The following is a 24,137-nucleotide window of genomic DNA, read 5'->3' as shown; positions in this document are numbered from 1 at the left end:
TCATTTCATCAATCAACCAAAATATTCACTCATTTTACAGCTTCAAGCATTCAAACTACTTTGAACCACATTTTCTCTAGAAACAGTCCAGTAGCAGCAGTATATACACTGTGACAAAAGTCTGTCTACAAAGAAAGAAAAGCAAGTATTGATCAAAAATAGGCTTTTCCTTAACTACTCCCTCCAAATATGTTAAAGACAGAAATCTTTTGCAATGTTGTATTTGTAACTTTTGATTCAGAAGTTAGCAGCACAACCACTGGTATGCTTTTGCTCTTGTTATCTACTTTGGCTTCTCTTATTTCACTTCCAAACACTTTGTCACAGAAAGTCCAAAGCGATTCTTTTGAAAGAACCATGAAATATTTCTTGAATATAAATGATGTAGAAGAGAGATCATTCTGTAACAGGTGTCAACAAACATATTATGCCCAGCTTCACCTTCCTCCACCACCCCTCCTATGGGTTTTTACCTTCTGGCGGATTCTTGTTCTGGTTGTTCCAGACTACCAACAATTTAGACAGACTGGGCACCTTAGACACCTCGGTGATAACTCGGAAAAGGCTCTCCACTCGGTCATAGGTCAGAACCACGGCTGTGAAACCTTGGGACTGAGGTGGGATCAGTGGAAGGAAGAGTGGGTTGCTCACACTGCTCCATTTCTGCAAAGGAAAACAAGAAAACAGCAAAGCAATTTGTTTAAGGTAATTTATCACACTAGGGAGCAATTCACATAGCCAGGTCCTAACCATCAGATTTGTAATTTGCTCAGATAAGGCAGGCTGACTCTCCAATTCTGACTTTGGCAATTTCTCTAAACCTTTATCCCAACCTCCTTCTTATTTAGATTTTCATTCTCGTCTGTAATGTTGCAACCAAATAGAGATTAAGGTAAAAACTAAAGTGGAAGAGGCAGATAGATTTGTGGAGAAGGAAAACCAAGGTGAATTGGGTCCAGCTAGCATGGTTCAATTATCATTTACTAATCATTATTTCAAGACATTTACATTTATAATCAGGACTCAATAAACAAAGAGAAACTTAATCAGCACTACAATTTCAGAGTGAAAAAGTGTTAATGACAACAAAACCAAAGGAACAAATCCATAAACTTGGCACAAACTATGCACCCAAGCAAAACAGGAAAAAGCAGTTACAAAGAGGAACAACGTATGTGCCAACCCCCTTTGGAGCTGACAACATGGGGGAGGAAGCAGTGAAGGGACCATTTGACAAGAATGAAAACACCAGCATTTTAGTCTCAAATTTTCCATTCCAACTGACATTCCAAGCAGGGCTCGGACAGAGAAGCAAAGGGAAAAACCAAACCCTTTGGGACAAGGTGAAAAGGGGAGTTGCGAAAGCAGAAACTGAGTGATGCTGTTTTGCAAGGAAGTTTTGAATCCTAGCCTGTAAAACTCTGAATGCTCATAAGAGGTTAGCAACTGCTGGTAGTTTACAGAAATACTGTGAAATTCTCCAGCTAAACTCATACCATAAGCCTGCTTGTAACAGGAGTAAAGTAAGTTTTACAGACTCAGAGTTACAAGGTCATATTTGTAGGTAGTAAACTGAAATTTTCTGTCACCCAATTTAGTCTTTGGTTAACTTTATACACCCAACAATCAACTTCCTCGTTTTTAATGGTTAGACATCTCTACCTACAATGACTTCAAGGATGAGGAGGATAAAGAGCCTATTTACTGAAAGACATCACAACATTTTGGTAAAGAAGAAAAAAAAATATAATGTGAATGTGATTTCCTTCTATGAACAAATCAAAACTGAAGAGGGGATAAATATGGGAGGCAGAAAAGTTAAGCACAGCATTGGCACACTCTTTTGACCAGGATGGTCTAGGAATATGTTCCAGGCAAGGACCTGTCAGTAGGAGTAATATGTTTTAGTAGACTTCCTGAAATAGTTGAAAAGACAGACTGGCCTTCAGCTACACACACTTTATCAGGTCTGGTAAAAGCAGCATTAATCTTAAACGTTTGTGAGGATCCTAATGGAAAACACAAAGTTCTAGTTTTTACCCAAGAGGAATAATAGGATAATACAGAAACAGTAATGGTACAATGTGGAACTTTGGTTCATGAAAGGGACATGGCTACCTGTAAAAGCACACTCAGTAATTCAGAAAATATACATCTATTGCTTCAGCAACTGATATGTGCAGATAAAAACTGCTTTCAGATTATTACATTTTCTAAAATTAAAGCTTTTGTACATACTTTGCTAGTTGTACAAGATGACTAGTGGCAGATGGGGACAGCCCTCTGATTTTGCTGTAGCTTCAATAATCACAAATCACAATCTAAATGCTACCAGAGCATAAGCCACCTCATTAAAGCTTTACTGCAACTTGCTTCCACGCAACCCCCACCCCAAGACTGTTATTATCCAAATGACCTGGTAATGTCAAGCAGCTTCTTAACACAACTCTCAGAAACCTCTTTTCATTAATACTTGAAACAGAGGTTTAACATCATAATCAGAGTGCCAAGAAAATATTATGTTTCTGTCCTACAATAAGAAATAACTGGTAGAGCCATCTGCAGACAATGTTCTATTTATTACTTACGGGTGAGAATTGCTACCTGTATTAATGGCTCCCATTTGAAGTTTTTCTAGAAATGTTTTCTCTCTGTCCACAGCACCTCCTAACAAATTGCTTGCTATAATATATTTTGAAAAGCATTAGTTCTTTTCCATAATCTAAGACTATTTTAGGTACTTACAGAAAGAAATATATCATGCATATGTGTGCAAGTATATGCATATGTACCTAAAATGGTCATGGATTTCTTCCTACAAACTTAAATTTTAGGTAAATTCCTTAAATCCCAACTTCTACTACTTTCAGAAAGGCATGAAAATTCTCCCCTGCTGGTCATAACTTAGGAAAAATAAGGCAACTTTTAAGGAGGTTTTCCTTCTGCACCTACTGATGATGATGATGGAGGGAGAGAAAAGCCTGTAGACACACACTAATGGATGGGAGAACCATGCCTCTCATTTGAGAAAAACATTTCAAAAAGGCAATTAAACATCTCTCAAGTGCCATTAAGAGCCAACCCCCTGCTGCCTGCCTGAAGAGTGTGTCTACAGTCTGAGACCTATTGACCCCACTTTCTGCAGGAAATCAGGCAAATTCAAGCCTCCATAATTTGCTAAAGTCTTCCAGATTTCTGCTTGGGAAAAGCAAACCATACAGGCAATTAATACAACAGCAACCTAATTAAATCTCCATTATGGCAGCAAAGCATGAAATGGCTAATGGCATAGGGATGGATTCTCCCAGTCACTGCTCAAGCAACCAAGTGATGAAGGCACATTTACTCCATTCCCATCTTTATTAACATTCTTGATGGAAATTCACAGGAACTTTCACTTCAGAGAGGAGAGCAAACAGCAACAGTACATTGATCATCCATCACCTTTCTTTGACAAAGTGCTGACACTCAGCTATGGATAACACAACCCTTCACTATCACCCTCCCAGCTAATATCATTAGAAGAGCCAGGATAATTAATCCAAGATTAATAGGTTACTTGCTGTGAATCATTTTTATGGGCAAAAAGGATCAAATTGAAAAGTTAGTTTACTAAGAGTAATTTCGTGTCACTTAAGTCTCAGCTGTCTGACAGCTCTTTGCAGTTCATATGAAAATCCAAAGTAGTGGATTATGAGTGGGAATGGCCTGAAGTTGGAAGAGGGGAAAAGTCAGGAATGTATATGTATATACATAAGGATTCAGACTGTCCTGTACATGCTTTCTACAAGTGTACATGTGTGATAATGCCTTAGAAACAAGGCACCTTCTTTTACTATAGCTTGATCAAATATTGACCTCGCTTTCGGTCATTAAAAAGAATCTGATGCTACTTTAGGAAAAATAAATATATTAAGGTTGATGTATCAAGAGACCTGAATTCTCATGATGTGACAGGCTTCAGGCTGGATTTGATGTAGAGTCTTCAGGTTCAACTTAGCAGGGAAGCTTATAACAGACCTTTCTTAGCAGGGTACAGAAGGGAGACAGGTGGGAGCTTCACTACATCAGTGAAAATAACTGGACTGAGAAATGGACAATCTTAATATTTAAATTCTGTAGAACCTCAGAGATATTGGTAAAACATCAAAGGTAATGAAGACTTGGTCCTGTCCCAAAACTTCTTAACTGGCTGTTCACCATTGAAAGAAACTTGAAGAAAGGAACAGTAGACACATTAGAAACTACATCACAGAATGGTCTGTGGGAAAACAATGCTGTGTAAGATGTTCCATATTAAAGAAGAATCAGGAACTGAAGTTCCCAGCTATCATTTAGAGGGAAAACTCAGCAACAGCACTTAAGAAGAATAAAATTTCACTGCTCCCATGAACAAGACAGTGAGCTTTCCCACCTGTGTATTTTATTTTCAACACCTAGCCTGCTTGCTGTAAACTACCTATTACTGAGAACACATAGTCTGAACAACAAATCACTGTTTTTTTAAAACACAGAGGTAAGGACAGCAGTGTACTGAACTTAGTAGTTGACCAGTCCTATACATCTAAGCAAAACAGAGATATATCCCTTGCCACTGTGGTTAAGGCTTTTTCAGCTGGGTTGTTCTTTAAATCAATCTAACTTCAACATGGTTTCAATTATGAATTACCAGACCAAAAAAAGCCTTGATTTATTCTGTTTTTCTCCAATTATTTATGGTAAGTTTCAATTCAATACTTTGAGAAAGTATTTCATCATGCTTCCCATCCTCAAGTGGTCACAGGGCAAACCCAAAGGAATTAACCCTCCCTACTTGTCCAGAGCCAACCAAAGTGGTTACACACAACAGAATTACAAACAAAGTTGCATGGCCATCATTTCATGTTTTAATGAAGGTCTTAAACCCTCCTTACATAAAAAATTAGCCACAAGACAGACAGGAACTTCTATCCAGTGTAGAATAATCCATTGTGTAAGAAAAGTATCCTAACTCTGGGCAGGTAAATTAAAGAACCAACTGTTAAATCGTGTTTCACGCTCACATAAAAATACCAATGTTTACATCTGAATACATGTGGCATATTCAACCAGTCCATAATATTAATACCAAAAAAACTCATCAATAAACTGAAATTTATTTAGTATTTTAAAAAATACCTATCTTCTAACAAATAAAGCAAAATTTGATCCAGCTGATTGAAACCATCACACAAGTAGCTGGAAAATACAGCAGAAACAGAAATCTAATCTTGTTCAATGGAAAAAACCCAGATATGCACTGCCCAGAAAAGTGCTAGCTTGTTCTCATTTACAGGTAGATAAAAAAGTGTATGCTAATATTTGCTTAATGCTTTGGAGATGACAAATGGTACTAGGAGGGAAGCACAGTTATAACAGTAGCATTAACTGTAGACTGAGGACTACTTAAGCTTTGGTAAATGAATGGCATTCTGGGCACCAAGATAATTCGGCTATTTTAGCTTACACCAAATGATGGTGCTGTTTTCTGCCTCACTGGAAGAAATGAAATCTGGTATGTTTATTGTTCACATACTGATATTCTCAAGTGATTATTAAGCTCTGGTCTGTATCATCCAAGGTCAGAGCTCAAAAGCAGCCCCTGACAAAAAAAACCATCTAATGTTTCATAGGTCTACATTATAAACAGGCTTGAAAGAATTTCAACAAAGCAGCTGAAGAATTCTGAAAAAAACCTTACTCATTTTTCAGAAACCCATACATATTAGTGAGGTATAAGGCAAAGAGGAGAATTTTAGTAATTGACAGCAAAGCACAAGTGAGGAAGTAATTTACCTCTATTAGAGCATAACAAAATACTCAATTGAAGGTAACAGATCACATCTCAAGCCCAAGTCATTATTTCTAATCCAGCTCAAACTAGTAACCATTAAAATGCACACCATAGAATCACTTTTTTTCTGGCTTACTTGGACGTAACTGATTGCTTCTGCCTAATGGATAATGGTTGGGCCAAAAAATACAAAAGGCATTAAACTTCCACGCCTGCATCCAAAAACTGTCTGAGACACAAAGGGCTCAAGAATTTCAGATCCCAAAAGTATCATTTGCTCCTCTTCATTAAAAGGATAAAATATGTTGTAACACATTTTTATTCAAAGTATTATTCCACAACATATTAGCATATTATATGCTACAAGTCTTCCATTTCCTCAATAGGATAGTGAATAAGTAGAAAAATAATCCACTTCATTACTTTTTTTCTTTTGCTTGAGAAAGGCCAACAGTCCTCTATCAGCCCATAAAACCCATAAAACTGCTTGGACCGCTTCCCCTGTGCAATGTACTAAGTATGGAATTAACTGTATATGCATTTATCTTCTGCCCACTGTATACTCCCTCCTGGAAAAACACTCTCCTGTACCACTGCTGGATTGACACTGGTGAAGATACTCAGGCAACAGTCTTACTAATATTTTGAGCCAATATAAGTCAAACTAATGCCAAGAAAAGCAGCCTTCAAGCCACCCAGTCCCTCCCTTACCCACACCCCCACTCTTTCCTTTTTCTCTTGCCTGCTAAGTTTTATATAAGGAACATTATTTTGGCTAATTCACCACAAGTGAAATAGAAATATATATAAAAAAAAAGGTTGCATATGAAAGAGTAAACTGTGACCCAACTGTAGAAGAGTGTAGGACTGCTTCTTTGTGTATGAATCTAATTCTGGAAGCAAACACATGAAGCTACAATTCTTCAACAAAATTCAAAGTATAATGTACACCTTGGAGAGTTACAAACCATTCTAATTGTCAAAGTAGAAATAATGGTTACACTGCTTTGTCTAACACCTGAAGCAGTTGTAACAATTGAACAGCACAACAATTAGTAACCAGGACATTTTAGCAAACTTTTTCTGTTATTTCTCAGGATTCTAGTGACCTACTAAGCAAAATTAACCCCTATAAGCACACACAAAAAAATCCCCCCACCTTAAACCAAGGAGGCAGACAGGTAAGAAACCAGGGCCAAGAGTTTTTTCTAAGTACCTTCAGTGCATAATGATTTTGCACAGCAAGCTCTTCTTTCTGTTAGATTGGTGAATTTGTCCTAGCAAGTAAATTCACAAATCCCTTAAAGCTGGCATTGTCCTGTACAGATATTCCATGGGCAAATCTGTGCTCTCATTTTCAAAACCTCACGATTGGGAGCATAGGGATCTGAGCTCCATGAACAGCCTTGTACTGATTAAAGAAATTTCTGGCTAATTTCAGTAAGCTTATCACTTAAAGTAGTGATTGCACCTCTGCACCTCTTGTTAATGTGCCTACAGCTTCTACACACACTTTCTGCACCTTTCTGTTCCTACAGAAACCACATAACAGGAACAAGTGTTCAGAAGAGCATTGCACTTAATCCCTACTCTTCCATCACCACAGGAACAACAAGCACAGCTAAAGAAACTGGCTGCACTTGGCTGAGTTCGAAGGCAGAATACACATAGCAAGTTCTGGAGGTTAGTTCTGGCCAGTAACATAAGAATTTATGACAGTTACACTTTTCACTGTGGTATTAATGTTAACTCACAGGTGCTAATTTTAACAATTAACTGTATCAGCCCTGAGACTGACCTGAAATTACTTTCTTTAAAAGCTTCAGTCATGAGTTTATTTACAGAAGAATATAGCAATTTTCTTGTAAACAAAAAGGACATTAGTTACTTTGCCTTCTTATCAAAGTTAGAGGATACAGCTGCCATTTTCTGCTGCCTCAAACATACATATTTAAGTCCTGCCAACTATAATGTTTCATCCAGGCTGACTAGAAACTATAACAGTGCTATGAGTGGATATTAGGCAGGAGTTAGATGAGATGCAGGCTCAAATAGATTATTACTGGCCAAAAACCAGACAACTTTGAAACTCTGATAAGTGCATTTATTAAAAAAAAAAAAAAAAGTATAGGGTAGAATCCAGGAGATGTTTTTAGGTTCCCTTTAAAGACTGAGTAATCCTTAAAGCATTTTCTGCATTTCACTAAGTGTGTTTAAAGGTGTTTGGTTCTGCTACCATAATTGTAAAGGTGTTACGATATTCTGATACTCTTCTTGGGGAGTACACACTTGTGCAGATTAATTTCTTCCTCATATGCTGACCAGGGCTACATTTCCTCTCCAAGAAATGACAAGAGGAGATTACTAATGTCTTTGGCTTGGCAATGGAAACACAGCTTCTGAAGCACAGCAATGAGCTTCTAACTCTTCATCACCAACTGTTCACACTACATGGGTCTGAAGAGTTTAAAGTAAAACACACTCTACTCCTACCCAGCTTTCTTTCTCTAAACTATCATAAAGCAAGACAATTAACAGGTTTGGTTTTATTAGTAAAACAAAACTATTTTTTATATTTTGACACAGAGAAAATTAACTGATTATTAGTGAAAATCATCTACAGGCTTTTATATAGTAAAAAAATCAGAACCAGCTGCTTGGTGCAGGAGGTTAATTAATACTGCACTGTTTTTTCTTAACAGAAGTCAGTTCAACCAGTGAAACTTTAAATTAAACCAAGAACAGGCAAAAAAAATTCAGTAAAACTTTGATCATCAGTTCCTGTATAAGAGAAACTGTTAAGTAATAACATAGAGAAAATTGTAGGATAAGAATAATTAGCCACTTCAACAGAATTAAAAGAAAAATCATTGCAGATTTTTTGAGATCTTCAGTATTTCCACTGTTTTCTCTGCATCATATAGACTGTGTCCAAATATATACAGTGCCCCAAACTCTCCCTGAATAAAATAGAAAAAAAGTGTGTGTGTGTGTGTGTGTGTGTGCGTCAAGGAAAAATAAATAAATATATAAACAAGGAAGCAATTTAATGTGTGCAATAGCAAAAGTTAAAAGTTCTCATCTTAGTGCCAGGACATAAAACAAACTGCTAGTTATTTTGCCAGCTGTCATAAAATATATTAGCTTCATCTGTGCAAGTTACCAGCAGAACGCATACACACACAAACTCAGACACAGAATTATTACCAAATTTCATAGCACATACCTCTTATATGAGGAAAAGAAATAAAACAAAACCACAATTTATTTTATGAGTAAATCAAATGAATTTACTTACCACAGCTGGGGGATCATTCCATTCTTCATAAGAAATGGCAGCATATGGGTAAATTCTATCATTGATAATCTGAAGAGTAGCGAGAGCAATTGCTTTCATTGATCGAAAATATGCTTCCCAGAACCACCTTGCCTGTAAAGAGAATAAAATTCACTTTCACATTGCACAGATCCAGTGCTTAATAGCCAATTTTGGCTTGCCATGCACAATCTGTTCCATGCAGTCTACATATCAGGTGGAAATTAAATTAGGAGGCATGTTTATTGTAGATAGAGTATTTCCATAATGCCTGAAGGCTTCAAACTCAACTCCACCCCTTAAAAGGACTCACAGCCAATAAAAAGAAGCAGCAGCATTATTCTGCAAGTGGTTAAACAGAATAAAAATATTTGAAGGAATCAAGTATTTTCACACTTAGATCATATGTTTTCATCCTGAAAAATGTCAAAAGCAGTTTGACCATTGAACAAAATAAATTACTGCTATACTCCATTTTTTCTAAGGCAAAGGAATCCACAGTGAAGTTAAATAGTCAAATAAAAGCATTCTGCCTGAAAGGCAGAACTTAGAAGTCATTTTTAACATCAATATTAGAGACACTTGATCATGATAGAGAATTTCAGTATTCAGGAACCCTACCAGACTAATAGCTTCCCAAGTGTTCCAAGAAACCTAATATTATTTATACAATTAAATTATTATGATTTTCACATAAAAGTACATGTACATGCCAATTTATTACAATCATAAATCCAGGCTAATTTCTAGCACAGTGTAAAACTGCTGAAATGAAGCATGAGGTTGTTATACACAAGTGCTCTGAATTTCAAGATGAGTTGTTCCAAAATTAAGGTCCCATAGTTTTCATCTTGTCCCAGTTTTTGTGTCAGACTTTAATTACCGAAGAAAAGGAGGGGTTTGGAAATGAAAATGCTGACTTATCTGACTTTCTGTTAAGAGATATAAACATACTTTTTCATTCCCTAGAACTATCAAATAATCCTGTAGGTCCCCATGCAACCCAGAAGGAAACATGCTTTACCAAACTACACAGTTCAAGAGTTCTGGCCCAAAAGATATGACTTTTTTCAACCTTACTTTTCTTCAGTAAACTGCAGCACATTGTACTCTCCAGAAATTAATTTCATTTGCAATCTCCCTATGTTTAATTACCAGCTATAAGAGTAATTAACTCTTATATAATGTGTTTGCATCCAGAAGGTAGAGCAATTAAAACAAATGCATTTTTTCATTCCTTAGGACCTTTAGAAGTTTTCAGAGTCAGGACACAGCTGAAGACAATACTCAGATTTGGGCAAGTGCTATTTTACTCTTGCTACAGATTTCCTAAATAGCAAAAAGGCTCTACACACAGTTTTAATAACATGCTATGAAAATATTAAATAATTTTATTTATCTTTTTTAGTTACTGTATTAATTACATTATTTAATTACTGAAGGAATACCAAGTTTCTGGAGGTACAGATCTTAGGATGAACCAAAAATAATTCTTGTTTATCTGTTTTTAACAAATGCCAACAGATCTCACTCTGCAGGTCAGTACTTTTTAACAGAAGACACACATGATTCCTGCATTTACCCTTCCTTTTCGATACTCCTAGACTAAATAACAGTATAGAGGAAATATTATAAGCACAAACTTGCACATATTCATGTTTATGCTACCCTGTACTTTACTCTGAATGTAAACTATGGGGTTTAGAACTACAGACTAGTTGCTGAACCACCAGCCCAAAAACTCTACTCTGTGAGTAAAAAAAAATAAATTAAAAAAATCTGTAAAACAGATTCTGCAGAATATTTCTGCAACAAAATCCATGTTACAATTTAAAAAGCAAACTAGGAAAGAGGTTATTTCTCTCTGAAGCGCTACGTTTACTGTGCGAACAGTTGTAACTCTGACTATTCCAGGCTATTGCAAAATTTTACTGCAGAAAGTGATGGGTATGTCCAAAATGACACTACTCTGGAGCTTGTCATCCAGAGAGAGTGCAAAGCCACTTCAGTTTAGAATAGAATCACTTCCCTCTCCTTATTTCTCTTCCTGATAGGACTTAACAGCTGGACAACAGGCTGATTACCAAGAACACGGAACAAAATTACTACCACATTCAAGTGTAAAAGCAGAAGAATTAGATAAACAGTTAAGAATAGGTAAAAAAGATAATAAAGCAAACACTACATGCTAAGGAAAAGCATTAGTTTTCTTCCCCCATGTCCTATCCCTTAAGAAAAATATACTCTCAAAACCAGCAAACTATTTAAAAAGAAAACCAGAAGCAGATTAAGAATTGAAATGGACTACAACAGCTAACTTCTAAAGTATGCTAAATAAAAACTATTCCAAAATTTATTTTCATGATAGACAACAGTTTAGAACAATTGCTGCAAGCAGCACTAAGTAGGAAGGAGAAACTATTTTATGTAGTTTCATGTATGCTTTTAAAATACAACTTTATAAGCAATTAAGTAACTATTAATGGTATGTAATACAGGATTATGTATTCCACTGATATTAAATTACAGCATTCCTAGAATGTTCTAAGATTGTTTATTAATACCATAATATCTGTTATGATCTAGCTTCATAAAAATCAAAGATGGTTTTCTTCCTTCAGCAAAACTAGGATGGATCTGATCTAGCTTCTCTTTGTTTAAAGAACACTTGTAATGTCAGGGAAGATTACACCTTTATACCAGAAGGAAATCTGGAGAAGAGGGCAGAGGGAATTTATGTTTTATAGACTAATATTTATGTAATTAATTTTTTGTAGAGAGCCATAAAATGTTCCCACAGTTGGTTGTAATATTTTTTGAGTTGTGTTTCTTTAAGGCAGAACTCAAAACCTTCTAAGGGGATTTGAAGTCCCCAAACAGATGTTTCAGGGTCTCATTACTTCCTCCCCACCTTGTTTGCTTTTATAAAGCAGAATTGATTAACATAGCTTGCTAGTGTCTGCTGCTCTGCATGCTGAGTTACTAAATATTTTGGGAAAGTTTTCTATTGGGAAGATGTATGTTGATTCCATTTGAAATCTCTTTTCTACTCTACTTGGTGAGGTTGAAAAGCTTATGTTGGAATGTAAGAAACAGAGGAGATAGAAATCCCATGAACACATTTGTGATGCAGGAGAGAGTAACAACAACAAAAGAAAAAGGTTTCTGTTCCAGACTCCTATGCCAACTTTCTTATTATTCTTACATAGCTTTACTGAGCTCTCTGTTCCTCTTTTTTCTATCTATGAATCCAGAAAACTCAAGAGTAACTTTACTACACTAAGGAATGTTTTTAAGGTGTGGCAATTGTAATGCACTAATTAGAGCTACATGAACATTTTCAGGATCTTGAAATAAACAATCCCTAAGTCCAGACCTTGGCTTTCACACAAAATTGATCATCTACATAGTCTACAACTATGATAAAGTCAGACTCCTCCTTTCAACCTGAACTGAAATTAGCTTCTAGTACTCTAGAAGCCTGCTTGATGAGGTTTCCAGATTTTTCTAGGGAAACACACCATATAGACCACAGACTTGTACAGAAAGCTAGCTTTGTATACACCTAAATATTGCTTAGGCCATGGGCAACCTAGGTGGTTGATAGAGATCAAACATGTACTTTGTTTGCCAAGACAACACAGATCAATGTACATTAACCTCAATGGCTTACAAGGAATTGAAAACAGAAAGAAGAAATACAATGTCTCTTCTCTTTCTAAATTTCTGAATACATAGAAAATCTAGGATAGATCCAAAATAAAAGACAGAAAAACATTACTTTTGAAAACAGTTTTACCAATGCTTTGAAGAGTCAAATCTAGCACACTGTATGATTGACTGACAGTGAGAAATACATTATATTATTGGGTTGCCCAGTGGGTTGGAAGTGACTGGAAGCTCTCATTATACAATAGATTGCCCATGAAATTAGTTCATCTGAATTCAATTTCAGCAGTAAAGTTAACAAAGCCATGACAAGTTAATTATGGAAGTTAAAGACTGAAGGAATTGGAGACCAAATTCACTCCTCTCGCCAAGCAGTGAGTGCTGCAGAGTAAGTTTACAAACATGGGCATGCCAGTAAGTAGTTCTAAGTTGTTGTTGATGCCCTTCCTTTCTTTCTTCCTCCTGCCCCACTTCCAACTGCTGCATCCTCATAGATTAGCTGTGAAAACCCATCACTTCCTGTGAAGGCCAAAATTTCTTAACATAATGTAGTGTTATCAATTTATCTCTACAAATACACATGCACATATTGAGAAAGACTAGCAATATCTGCAAGACAGATGTTCTTTAAACCAAGTAAGAAAGCATCCAACCCAAAAGTTCAATTCCACTTGTTTTCAGTTCCAGGATTTAGTTCAATCAGGCTACAAAGAAACTAAAATGACAATATTCATTCAATACATACCAGAACAGGCAAGAGCTTGGGAGGGAGAATTTGCACTTATTTTCATACCAGACAACAGGCAGCAGCACACAACAATAGGGCAGCCTACTTATAGAAAGTAACATTTATTTAGGTAAGGTGTTTTTTTCCTTAGAAATAAACACACTTGGGGGCCTAGCATCTCTTTATAAGCTCTTTACAAGCCAACATAGCATCAGGCTACAAAGTCTATTCATATAATGTTTATAAGTTCTAGTGCTAATGCCATTAATGGTGCCCTGGTGTGGAGTGCAAGACAGATCAATGTAAATCTTTTGATTGGTTTGTGAAAAAAAAACAAACAACTGGGCATAAGGTAAGGAAAGGACTACCTTCTGTAACATTTAGACCAAGGGGAAAACAGTCCACAAAAGGAACTTTCTAGCCTTCTGTCTTTTCACAGCACATGATTTGGTGTGAGTCCGTGAAAGTAGCAAGAAAGGAAAAAAAATTCGCAAAAGAGTAGTAAAATTTAACTGCCCATAAACCACCACTCTTCTCAACTTGTAGGTCAGGCGCCATGATGCTGTGAGATTCTGCCCCACTGCAGCAGTTCAGTGTTTCCAAAATGCCATGAAAGGGTTTACAAGACCTTGAAATACAACCATTTTCACACCACCTATGGTGACTCTACTTAAATGCTTTCCCTTCTTAATGGCTCTTGGTGTTCCTAGCTTTTATTCCCAGCTGGATTAGAGAAGTCTATCAAAAAAAAAAAAGTGTGCCCTACCTGCTGCAACAGCACTGGCCTGGAAACTTGGTGATCTTACTTTTAATCCTGGCTCTGTTACTAATGTACAGATAAAAAGTTTGGCATTTATTATTTATTGGCATTCTTGCTTCTACTTCAGCCTCTCAGCAGCGTGTGTAATACTGACCTCAGAGATGTTGTGACGCTTAACCATTCTAAACCTTTCAAATTTTGGGATGGATAGAAGAATAGCAAAAAATCCCAATAACTTTTTCTTCTCTTTTTATATGTATATAGAAACTTTAAATTAATACAATATTTAGCTAAGTAACTGAAGTAACTGACTGCAGTAACCCTTTTGTATCAACAGGGATACAAAAGATATTACAGTAAATATCTACAGCTCAGGTGTGCATCTGACAGCTCTGGACATGGAAGTGCATCCATGAAGGCCTGCTAAAGTTTTATGTCTTATTGTAATATAATCAAGTTTCTAAGTTACTGAGACATATAGCATGTTATTTACCAGTGAATAAACTACTCAGATTGGTCCCAGGCAACCTCCCCTCCCCCCAAACTATTTCCACTGGGCAGTAGGAATAAATGGGCTACTGAGGTTCAAGATAAATTGAATTTTTGTATGTTTGCCCTATACTCAAGATGCATACAAATATAGCTGATGTTATGCAACAGACAGATAGCAAACCTGAGCTTTCAAGAGCCCTACTGACCTTCCCTGCAAAAAACAACTGAAGAGAAGGAAAGTTACTCTCTTGGAGCAATATGCATTTTAGAAAAAGTTTCCCAAGATAAATTTTGGGTTTAGACTGAGGAACTTATAGCCCCAAGTTCCCACATTTTTCTGCTTATAAATTGTAATCTGCACCCTCTTTCAGTACAGTTTTATTGTTCCTACATCTGTTTCCCTGTTCCAACAGTTTCCTTGCTGATCATACATACTACTTTTAGTATGCAGTTCTCCAGCAAAGATGATACCAGCTTGTATCAGCTAAAACCAGTGATATGTTTAGGTTTTTAATACAGACTTACAAAAAAGACTCAGAAGACTTTATATGATTAAGAATTAAACAGTATTAAGATGTTTCTAGAAAATGGTAACATTTTGAGATTAAAAAAAAAAATGCTTGATTAGTTTAGGACCCTTGGTGGACCACTCAATCACATTCAACACACCTAAGGCTGGCTGGCTCATTCTCTTTGTAATCATTCAGGAAAAATAGGGCTATTCAGACAAATTTAGAAATCTAGTTATTAAAATAATTTCCAATAAATCCATTCTTAGTAATGGATCATGAGAGGATAAAATAAGTGACTAGCTGTAGATCACAGTCCTTCTTCCCCTTAAAGCTCTGTTTTCAATAGTGACCTGAAGTAGTCTCACTTTTCCCAGAGAGGCATGAAGATTTGAAATGCAAATCTATGCTACAAAAATCTAGGTTACATTTTTCAAAAACAACTTGTGTTTCAGCCTATAAATATCAGTAAGAGAGTTGTGCTCTGAAATGTTCTCTCTTTTGGGGTGCCAGTACAATTACCTTAAACTGGAGGTAAACTCTTTAGAAATTGCAGTCTGAAAGTAAAAATTAGTTTCTTGTCCCCATACATGGACTATGTAGGAATTTTAAAAACTAGGCCATTAAATCAATTAAATACTGGTAAAATCATGCTAACTTGACTAAAACTGAAAAATTTTCTGATTTTCATGTTCTTATAGAATATCAGATTAAAAGCATCTTCCAAATTCAACCTAAACTGGCAGTGTTGCATCTGTTTCTCACTGCAGACCTATTCAGGAAAAGTAGTGTAGACAGTACATAACGAGTGCTTAGAGTAACAGCATGCCACCTCTAAAGCTTAAAAATGGAGATAAGCAAGGAATTGAAGTTTTGGCCCATAATCACTTCAGATAAAGACTAATCCAGAATTCAGCATTGGGGTTATCTGAATCTTAAACCAGAAGTTCCTCTGCAAAGAAACAGTAGAACAATGCAGGGCACACACTGTTGTTTCCAGTTAACTAAGGTTTGCTCCTAATGTAATCTGACATCATTATTTTAATATTATTTCTGAACTTTCATTCCATGTTACTGAGTTATGCACAATTCTCAAGTAAAGCCCTCAGTTCATCTATTTAACTTATACAAATTATATGAGTGGCCTATAGAGGAATATTCCTTAATTACAAGACAGTATGAGCAAACAAAACAATAATTTGTATAATTATAGTCAAATGTTTTAAGACAGATTCTAGACAGACATTTCATGGTGTTGGTTTTTATTGCACTTCAGCTCCAAAAACAATATCTTCAAAAGTGAAGCAGTAAGTGGATTTAATTCTTTAGCTCAATATTCTCTGCTGCAGTAATTTCAGCTATGAAACAAGCTACGAAATTTGCCTCCTTCATATACAACAGAGTGAAAACTGAATCTTTCCATTATCCAAATTTCTTTTTTTCCATTTTCTTTTTGAAGCTGCCAATTCATAAGGGGACAGAGGTCAGAGTTCGAAATGCTAATCTTACCCTTCAGATACCAGCCACTTGGGAATAACTCACTTCTACTCACTCTCAGTTTTATTGCTGGAGACTACTTGCTGACTCTTAGAAGAGCTAAAAGAAAACATTAGTGCAAGCTCAGATATTAAAACTAAGCTTCTTGCACTGCAGCCTTCCTCAGATTCTCCTCTTTGATGCTTTGAAAAGAATCACATCAATTGTAGTAATACAATACATACAACACATACTTTGCATATATGAGAATGGTTCTTAGAAGCTTATTGGTTAAACTTAACATTTTCACTCTTGCTTCCACACTTTCACATGATTTTGGGGTTTATTGATTTGTTTTAGGGGTGGTAGGTTTTGGAGGTTTTCTTGATCTAGTGTTTCTAAAGTTTTAATCTTCTCATGAAGAGCCATCTTCTGCTTAAATACATGACACAAAAGAGGGTATTGTCAATAAAAGAGTTTTCATTCTCTCATTAAATGGCAGTTTTTATATAATTTTGTAATACTGCATTATCTTTACCCTAAAAATACAGATTTCCATTATTCCTTGTCCTCGTAATAGCAACTTAATTCTAAAAACAGCAAGAACACAAGACTTGAATGGATAAAAATATCACTTAGTACTGGTGTTCTCCCCTCCCTCCAAATATTTCTGCACCTCAAACTTGCTTCTTTGATTAATGAGTATGTCAACTTAGCAACTCTGTTGCAGAAGGGAACATTGCACCAGCCAGGAAACCTGACTTACTGTCCTGGCACCCTACAAATCCATGGTCAAAATATTTTTCAGTTATGGAGCCAACAAACAGCAGCACTATGAACAGCAAGGAACCCACCCCATTCTCAGCTGTGGCTGGGAATACTGTTACAAAGTATGGAGACAGAGCCAGCAAAGAAAGCTGCAGAATGAGAGGAAAAAACAACAAAACCCAAAAAAAACCCCACAACCAAACAAAACCCAAGTTTCATGCAGCAGTGACAAAAAACAGCTTTAAAGGATGTGATATAAAAAATTACTACCATTTTCTGAATTCCCTTTGTTCCCAAAAAGCTTTCAGTTTGTCTTCCTATTTACAAGCAAATGGCATGTGTTGACACCATAGAAATAACACAGCTGAAAAAGAGAAATAGGTACTACTCTAGCTTCCAGATAACCCATTATATCTACATAGTCATCAATAAGGATGTAAAGACACAAAAATAGCCCACTCTCTTCCCTCCAGTTTCCAGGAGTTTGCATGGCTCTGGAATTACTCCAATTTTACCAGGTCATTACTGTAAAGGAAGTGGCAGGCACACCTAACCTGGGGAGTAGTCAAAAATACTTGAACCTTTATCATTATTATGATGTTTGTTCTCAACACGCTCAACATAAAACCAGACCTACATAGAGCTAGAATTGTGCTATCACTGATCCAACAGCAGTCAGGGAAATAACAGAAAACAAATATATATGTATGTAATTGCAGGGAACATTCAACTACTGCATGCCCAGAAGTTGGGCGGTGGGAAGATGTTTTATCCACATTTCTTGACAAGTGATGGACAGCTCCTGAAACTGAAAGCAATAGGTTTCTAGTCCTAGGGGTATTGCCTTCAAATATGTCTATGTTCTCAGGGTGGATCAGTTTTCCCTGCTGCAGGCATCCTGCTGAGAGGTGAGGTCCCAAGCAAAACACAGGATTCTGACTGCAAGTCTTTGAGGTGGCAGGAGCCAAGGGAGGTTCAAAGACAAGGCTGGCTGGTGGGCAGCACCTCTGAGTACTGCTGAGGTTAGAGGTTAGTAAAGCAGGAGCCACTGGCCAATAAAACAGTGTTTGGAGAGCCCACCCTATAGATAAATTGGGGATCTGTTTACACCTTTCCCAGCTTTCTGAGTTACACACACTGATGCTTCCCACTGTGATCTTGTCCTGTGTCCACCAGCATCTCCCTTCCTTGGCAGCTGCCCTGCTCTCTGCTGGTTGGCTTTCTAACATAGCTAAAGGATGCTTGGAAACTTTTAATCAGCATCCAGCATCAAAAATAAATAAATAAAAGCACAACTGCTTTTATTTGTGTCAACTGCTGCAATAAGATCTGGCTTGTTTGAGATTTCCCATGACTGCTGTACTAATGCTGGGAGAATAGAAGCTTAAATTCCCTTGATTAGAGAAGCTAAACACAAAGAAAGCCCAGTGCCAATCACACACATGAAAGGACAGCTTTTTGAAGGACAAAAAAAAAAAATCTAGGTAAGGTTACCACCATATTATAGCTGTCAAAAATCAGCACATACCTCAATTTCAGAGCTTAAGCTCTATACCAGGAAGAACTTGCCCTTTTGATGAAGGCATGTTTTGCTCAGTTTCCTGTAAGCTATACAGCTCTGTTTTATATAAGCACAAATATTATACACATACCCCATACACACAGTTCTTGACACTGGACAACTTTAACCACAGACATTACTGCCAGCATTGCTTGAATACAAATACATCTTACTGACTTCTCTGAGGATAAAAGCTGAAGGACTGGCAGTCATGAGGTTTTTTTCCATATCTACTGGAAAAATGTCATTTAGGACATGGTGCTGCTTTCTTCCTCCACATCTTAAAAATAACTGATCTTAACTTGAGCTATATAAAAATACCTCATCCTTCATGGTTCAAACTGCACAGGGCTGTATGGCTGTCTGATGAAATGGGGAAGGTGCAGGTTGTGATAACACTATGTGGGAGTCACACCACAATGAAACAGGATTGAAAATAAATTCACATGAAAAAAATAATTGAAAGACATCAACAAGAGTTATTTATTTTTTTCTTGGTAAGCATCTGGAATAGCATGCTATTCTTTACTGTATGAAGTCAAACTTCTATCCATGATTCCCTACTCCAACATTACCATCCTGGAATATGCACACCCTCTACTATCCTTCTGCCCATAGCATCTCTACAGAATTTAGTTGCCAGGATTCAAAGACAACAAATGCCAGGTGTCATTTTAACTTCTAAAGAACATTCAAAATTGTAGCTAATTAAAAAAAAAAAAAAAAAAAAAGGAAGAAGCCAAAGCCCAGATACAAATTACAGCATTTGAAAGCCAAGGGACACTACAGTATATTCCTAAACCAGCCCACTATTCAGCTTGCAAACAGACACATAATTTTCCTACCTCCAGGCATCTAAGAAACTATCCAATAGATCTGCATAATTTAGAGACAAAGATTAAAGGAAAAGCTGGCTGAAGATTATCTGGCAGCAAATTGTTTCTATAGAAAATGTAAGACCTTTCTAATTTAAAAGCCAGATGTTCCTACTGTATTGTAAGATACATTTGATACAGTCATTAAAACAGGATCTAGATTTCTAAATTCCATTCTTAATATTATGATTTGACCTGGTACAAGTCATTACATATCTATTTACTCATCAGTAAAATGGATACAAGACTAAAGTGTATTTACTATTCTATTTTATATACTCACATGCAAATTACTACAGCAATGCAGTGTATTTATACTATATAGATAAATGCTAAAGTTGTAATACTTTCAGTAATTGAAGGGGGTAAACAAAGCAAGCAGCTTTGATAAGGAATGTGATGTGGTACAGACTATATAGCAGCAGAAGGAAAGCACCAAGTAACAAAGAGTGCAACAATAGGAGATATGCTTAATCATCCATTTGTCTGCAGCTAACTGCTTCATGTGCATGACAGAATATTTTCAAATATTCTTTCTAAAAGTACATGCCTTTCTAATTTCTGGATCATCTGGTTTATCTGTTGTCTACTCAAGTTGTGTATAGCAATCTGCAAAGGGTATCCAAAAATCTACTGTGCAACATGATACAGACTCAAACACAGAGTCTTAAAATCTAATCTGAAAACCAAAATAAAATTGTCTTAGAATAGTGCAATTTTCCTCTTACAGTTAAGTTTAACCTTTTGCTGTTTAGAAGCTGTCAATGAAGATACAAAAGCAGCCCAAATGTATCCTATAAAAATTGTACATAGAGGTGCTGATTGGTCTTAAATTTCAGAGCTCTCAGAGATGCCACGAAGACAATTTTCTTCATTCTGAAAAACAACAAGGCAGGAACGGCAAGAAGAAAAAAAATCTAGGATTAGAATACTCTCTGCAACAACTGAAGGGAGAAGGGAGCAATGAAAGTCTCATATATAAATGCCAAGGATTCTACAACTCCCATGGTGATCCTGGCAGTAAGCCAGGAAAAAGTTTTTTTCTTTCCTTTGCTGTTTGCAGCAACAAATCTTTCCTCTGGGGGAGGGGTGAGAGGGCTGGAACTAACTTCACTGCATCTGATAAGATGGCAAATTGTCCAGGCCTGACATTTATGGGGGACCCAGAGCTTCACTGAAGCACTCTGGGAGGATTAAAGCAGGGTTAGGCTCTGCAGTCACACTCCTTAAAACGCTACAAATGGCAGACAGATGAAAGTTTTCTTCAATTTGATAATGATGATTCTACAGAACCCAGAGACAGAAGCTGTCCCCTGTCAGGGAAAGAACTGCAGCTGTACATTTAATATTCTCATTAAAAGGACTTATAAAAGCCTAAGTATGCTCAAAGAGCATCTAGTGTCCAGATATTGAAATGAATTTCTGTTTAATTGGTTAACAAGAACTAAATCCCATCTCTTTCATGTAAGCTGCACCACCCACAGGAAAACTCCACCACCCATTTGCTTTAACTCTATCCAAGACCATTTCACTGCAAGAATGGGATGTTTCACACGCTGGCAGTGATTGCCTGGAGCCAGCAGAAAGGCTCATATAGCTGTCAGCAAGCTGATAAGAGTTGAAATTACTCTACAGAGCCCTCTTTAAAGAAGAGCCAAAGAAGCACATTAAATGAAAGGGAGGAGGGTCAGAAAAGCCAGCCACTCATGTTGTTTTAACGTGGCACTAAAACAAGCATTGATTTATGCTTGTGTCTTCAGCTCTGTTTGACCTGGAGCCTGAACTTCAGTTCAGGGCTGAGGCACATGGGATGTGCCCAAGAAAAACCACAACAGCTTGTCCAGGTATTCCAACTGTGGGAAGAAACACTGCAAACTACATGTTTTCTATCCACATTTTTTTACCCTGAATTTACATCCTGTTTCAGCCTTTAATTGTCCACTATTAAAGGCTAAAAAACACAAGAGGTTGTGATTATCTAAAACTTTAATTAGTGAAAAGCAAAAATGGTACATGGCCAGTATTTGAGAGGGTACCTTGTGGGGCTTCAGGAACGTAAATTAAACATTCATCTGAAGAAGGAAACTATACATCACTTTCAATAGTCTCCCACTGAAGTGTTTAGCAGCCAGTGAAGTCAAGATGAATTTTAAAAACCAGTGATTCTCTGACAACGTTATTACACAAGGCAATGTAATACTAAAGTCTTTTGTAAACATGAGTCCTGAAGCTGCCAGGTCTGACCAAACAGCCTCCTGTTCCCATATTGTCCCTCTGACAGTGCTCCACAGCAGGTACCTTAGGAACCCCCTCCTACAGACACAGCAGGCTTAAGCCACCACTTCCTCCAAGTACCCTCCAGCTTCCCAAAGTCTGCAGTGCAGTGCAGGAACTTTGAAGCCAGAGGGTATATCTTTACCTTCATCTCTGACAGATTTTCCTTCTCTGGATTTCTTCATTCTGCCTTTTATGTCAATAAAACCCCTTCACCCACATAAAATTATGAAGTAGTGATTCTCACAGGCTACCTCTTAGTTCTGTGATACCACCTTTTTTTTTTAGACCAGATTCCAAAAAATAAAAGTAGTAAGACATCAAATGAAATTGTATCCAACAATGTAGTCACATCCATTATTTTTTTAAATTTTTAGTTCAGTATTCTATTCCTGCTTCATCATCACAAATCATTCATTTTCAAGATGAAGACTGTTACACTATTTCATCAGTCTTCTCTTGAAACTTTTGATCACCTTTGTTTATAACATTATTTTCAAGATAGAAGTACCATAACTACACAGTGTATTCATGGTGCAGACATACAAGAGATTTATATTAAGGCACAGTATTTTCCATCTTGTTCTCTATCTCTTTTCTAAAAATTCTTTGTATTTTTTTTAACATAACTGACCATGGAATTTATGCTTTCACAGAACTATTTATTACAGCTCTTAAGAATTCTTTTCCAAGTGATTGCAGCTAGTTGAGAGACCAAAACTGCCTATGAGAAGGCTGTTTGAAATCGCATATATACTCCTTTGTATACTGAATTTATCACTTTATCATTTGGCCATTTTGTACCTGAATTTCTGTGGCCTAAGGTGTGCCAGTTCCAAATAAGACCCTTCCCAAAGCAGATAACTCATAATGGATAAATGCAAGTGATTTTCTATAACTGTTTGTTCAAGCTGCAAAGTTTCTCTTAAAAAGCCATGTTATTCTGGGGTACTTAACTCCTATACAGGTGCCCAGCTTCAGGGAATTTCTTATCTCCAACCTCTCCACTCCTCAATGTATGTTTGGTTGAAATTGGGTACTAACAGACATCGGAAGAGAAATCAGCATGCACAGTATACCTGATCATACACGTTTCCCTAGGAAATCAGGATGAAAAGAACTCCCACATTTAAGAACACCAGCTCATCATCCTTGTGCCATCAGAGCACACAAAGTCATCCAGTCTTCCAGAACAGATATGAATTCAGAAGTATATATTCATATAGATAGACTCACCTCACAAAAAGAGGGTGAAAAAAGCACAGTGGCTCAGATATAAGCTGAGGATAACTTTCACACTAGTTAAAGACATTTGTATATCAGCTACAGAAGCATGCTTCCGGAGACTAACCTGAGGCTTCCAGAGCAAAACCTTCAAAAAAAACAACAACACAAAAAAACCCCAAAAAAAAACCAAACAAACAAACAAAAAAAAAAAAAAAACACACCACCTGTTGCAAAGGAAACTGTACAAGGCATGAGACAAGGTAATATCAGCAAAGTTTTGTTTTCACTCTGCAGGAACAAGACAAACTTCTCTATCATACAGGCCCCTTACATCTACTTCTTCCCCTCCACTTCTAGAACTTTGCTATTACCTAGATGCTGGTTAGAGGTGCAGATAAAATGAAAGCACAGGATGCAGCATCAGGTCTGTGCAGCTAAGCTGCTTATCAACTTGCCTCTGGGCACTTCTGCCAGTGTTTCAGACTCCATATGGAACTATTTATGAGAGGGGGATGGATCAAGGAAGCTTCAAAGAAAATGAGAATGACAACATTACTGTAGAAAAGACAAGACGGCAATCCCAGAGATAGGTAAGTTTCATCCACACTGCTATTAATTTTAGCAGTTCAATCAACAGAGGCTGGTTTCGATGGTCAAAATGTTGCAGTTCA

The 24,137-nt window shown here is 36.8% G+C and overlaps 1 protein-coding gene across 2 annotated transcripts in view; it reads right to left on the bottom strand.

Moving 5' to 3' along the window:
* The window catches only part of EXT2 (exostosin glycosyltransferase 2), a 71,900-nt gene that overhangs the window by 29,321 nt on the left and 18,442 nt on the right, over positions 1-24,137 (bottom strand). For both annotated transcript variants that reach the window (XM_021533226.4, XM_021533227.4), the window contains 2 exons: positions 9,111-9,242; positions 474-663 (listed from right to left, as the gene is read on the bottom strand). In XM_021533226.4, the coding sequence (XP_021388901.1) occupies positions 474-663; positions 9,111-9,242 (322 nt within the window). The remainder of the gene's footprint in view (positions 1-473; positions 664-9,110; positions 9,243-24,137) is intronic.

Source organism: Lonchura striata, chromosome 5 (assembly GCF_050655825.1).
Source record: "Lonchura striata isolate lonStrDom1 chromosome 5, ASM5065582v1, whole genome shotgun sequence".
In the NCBI taxonomy this organism is placed as follows: Eukaryota; Metazoa; Chordata; class Aves; order Passeriformes; family Estrildidae; genus Lonchura; species Lonchura striata.
The sequence above is the reverse complement of the archived record's forward strand: the minus strand, read 5'-3'. Positions and strand labels throughout refer to the sequence as shown.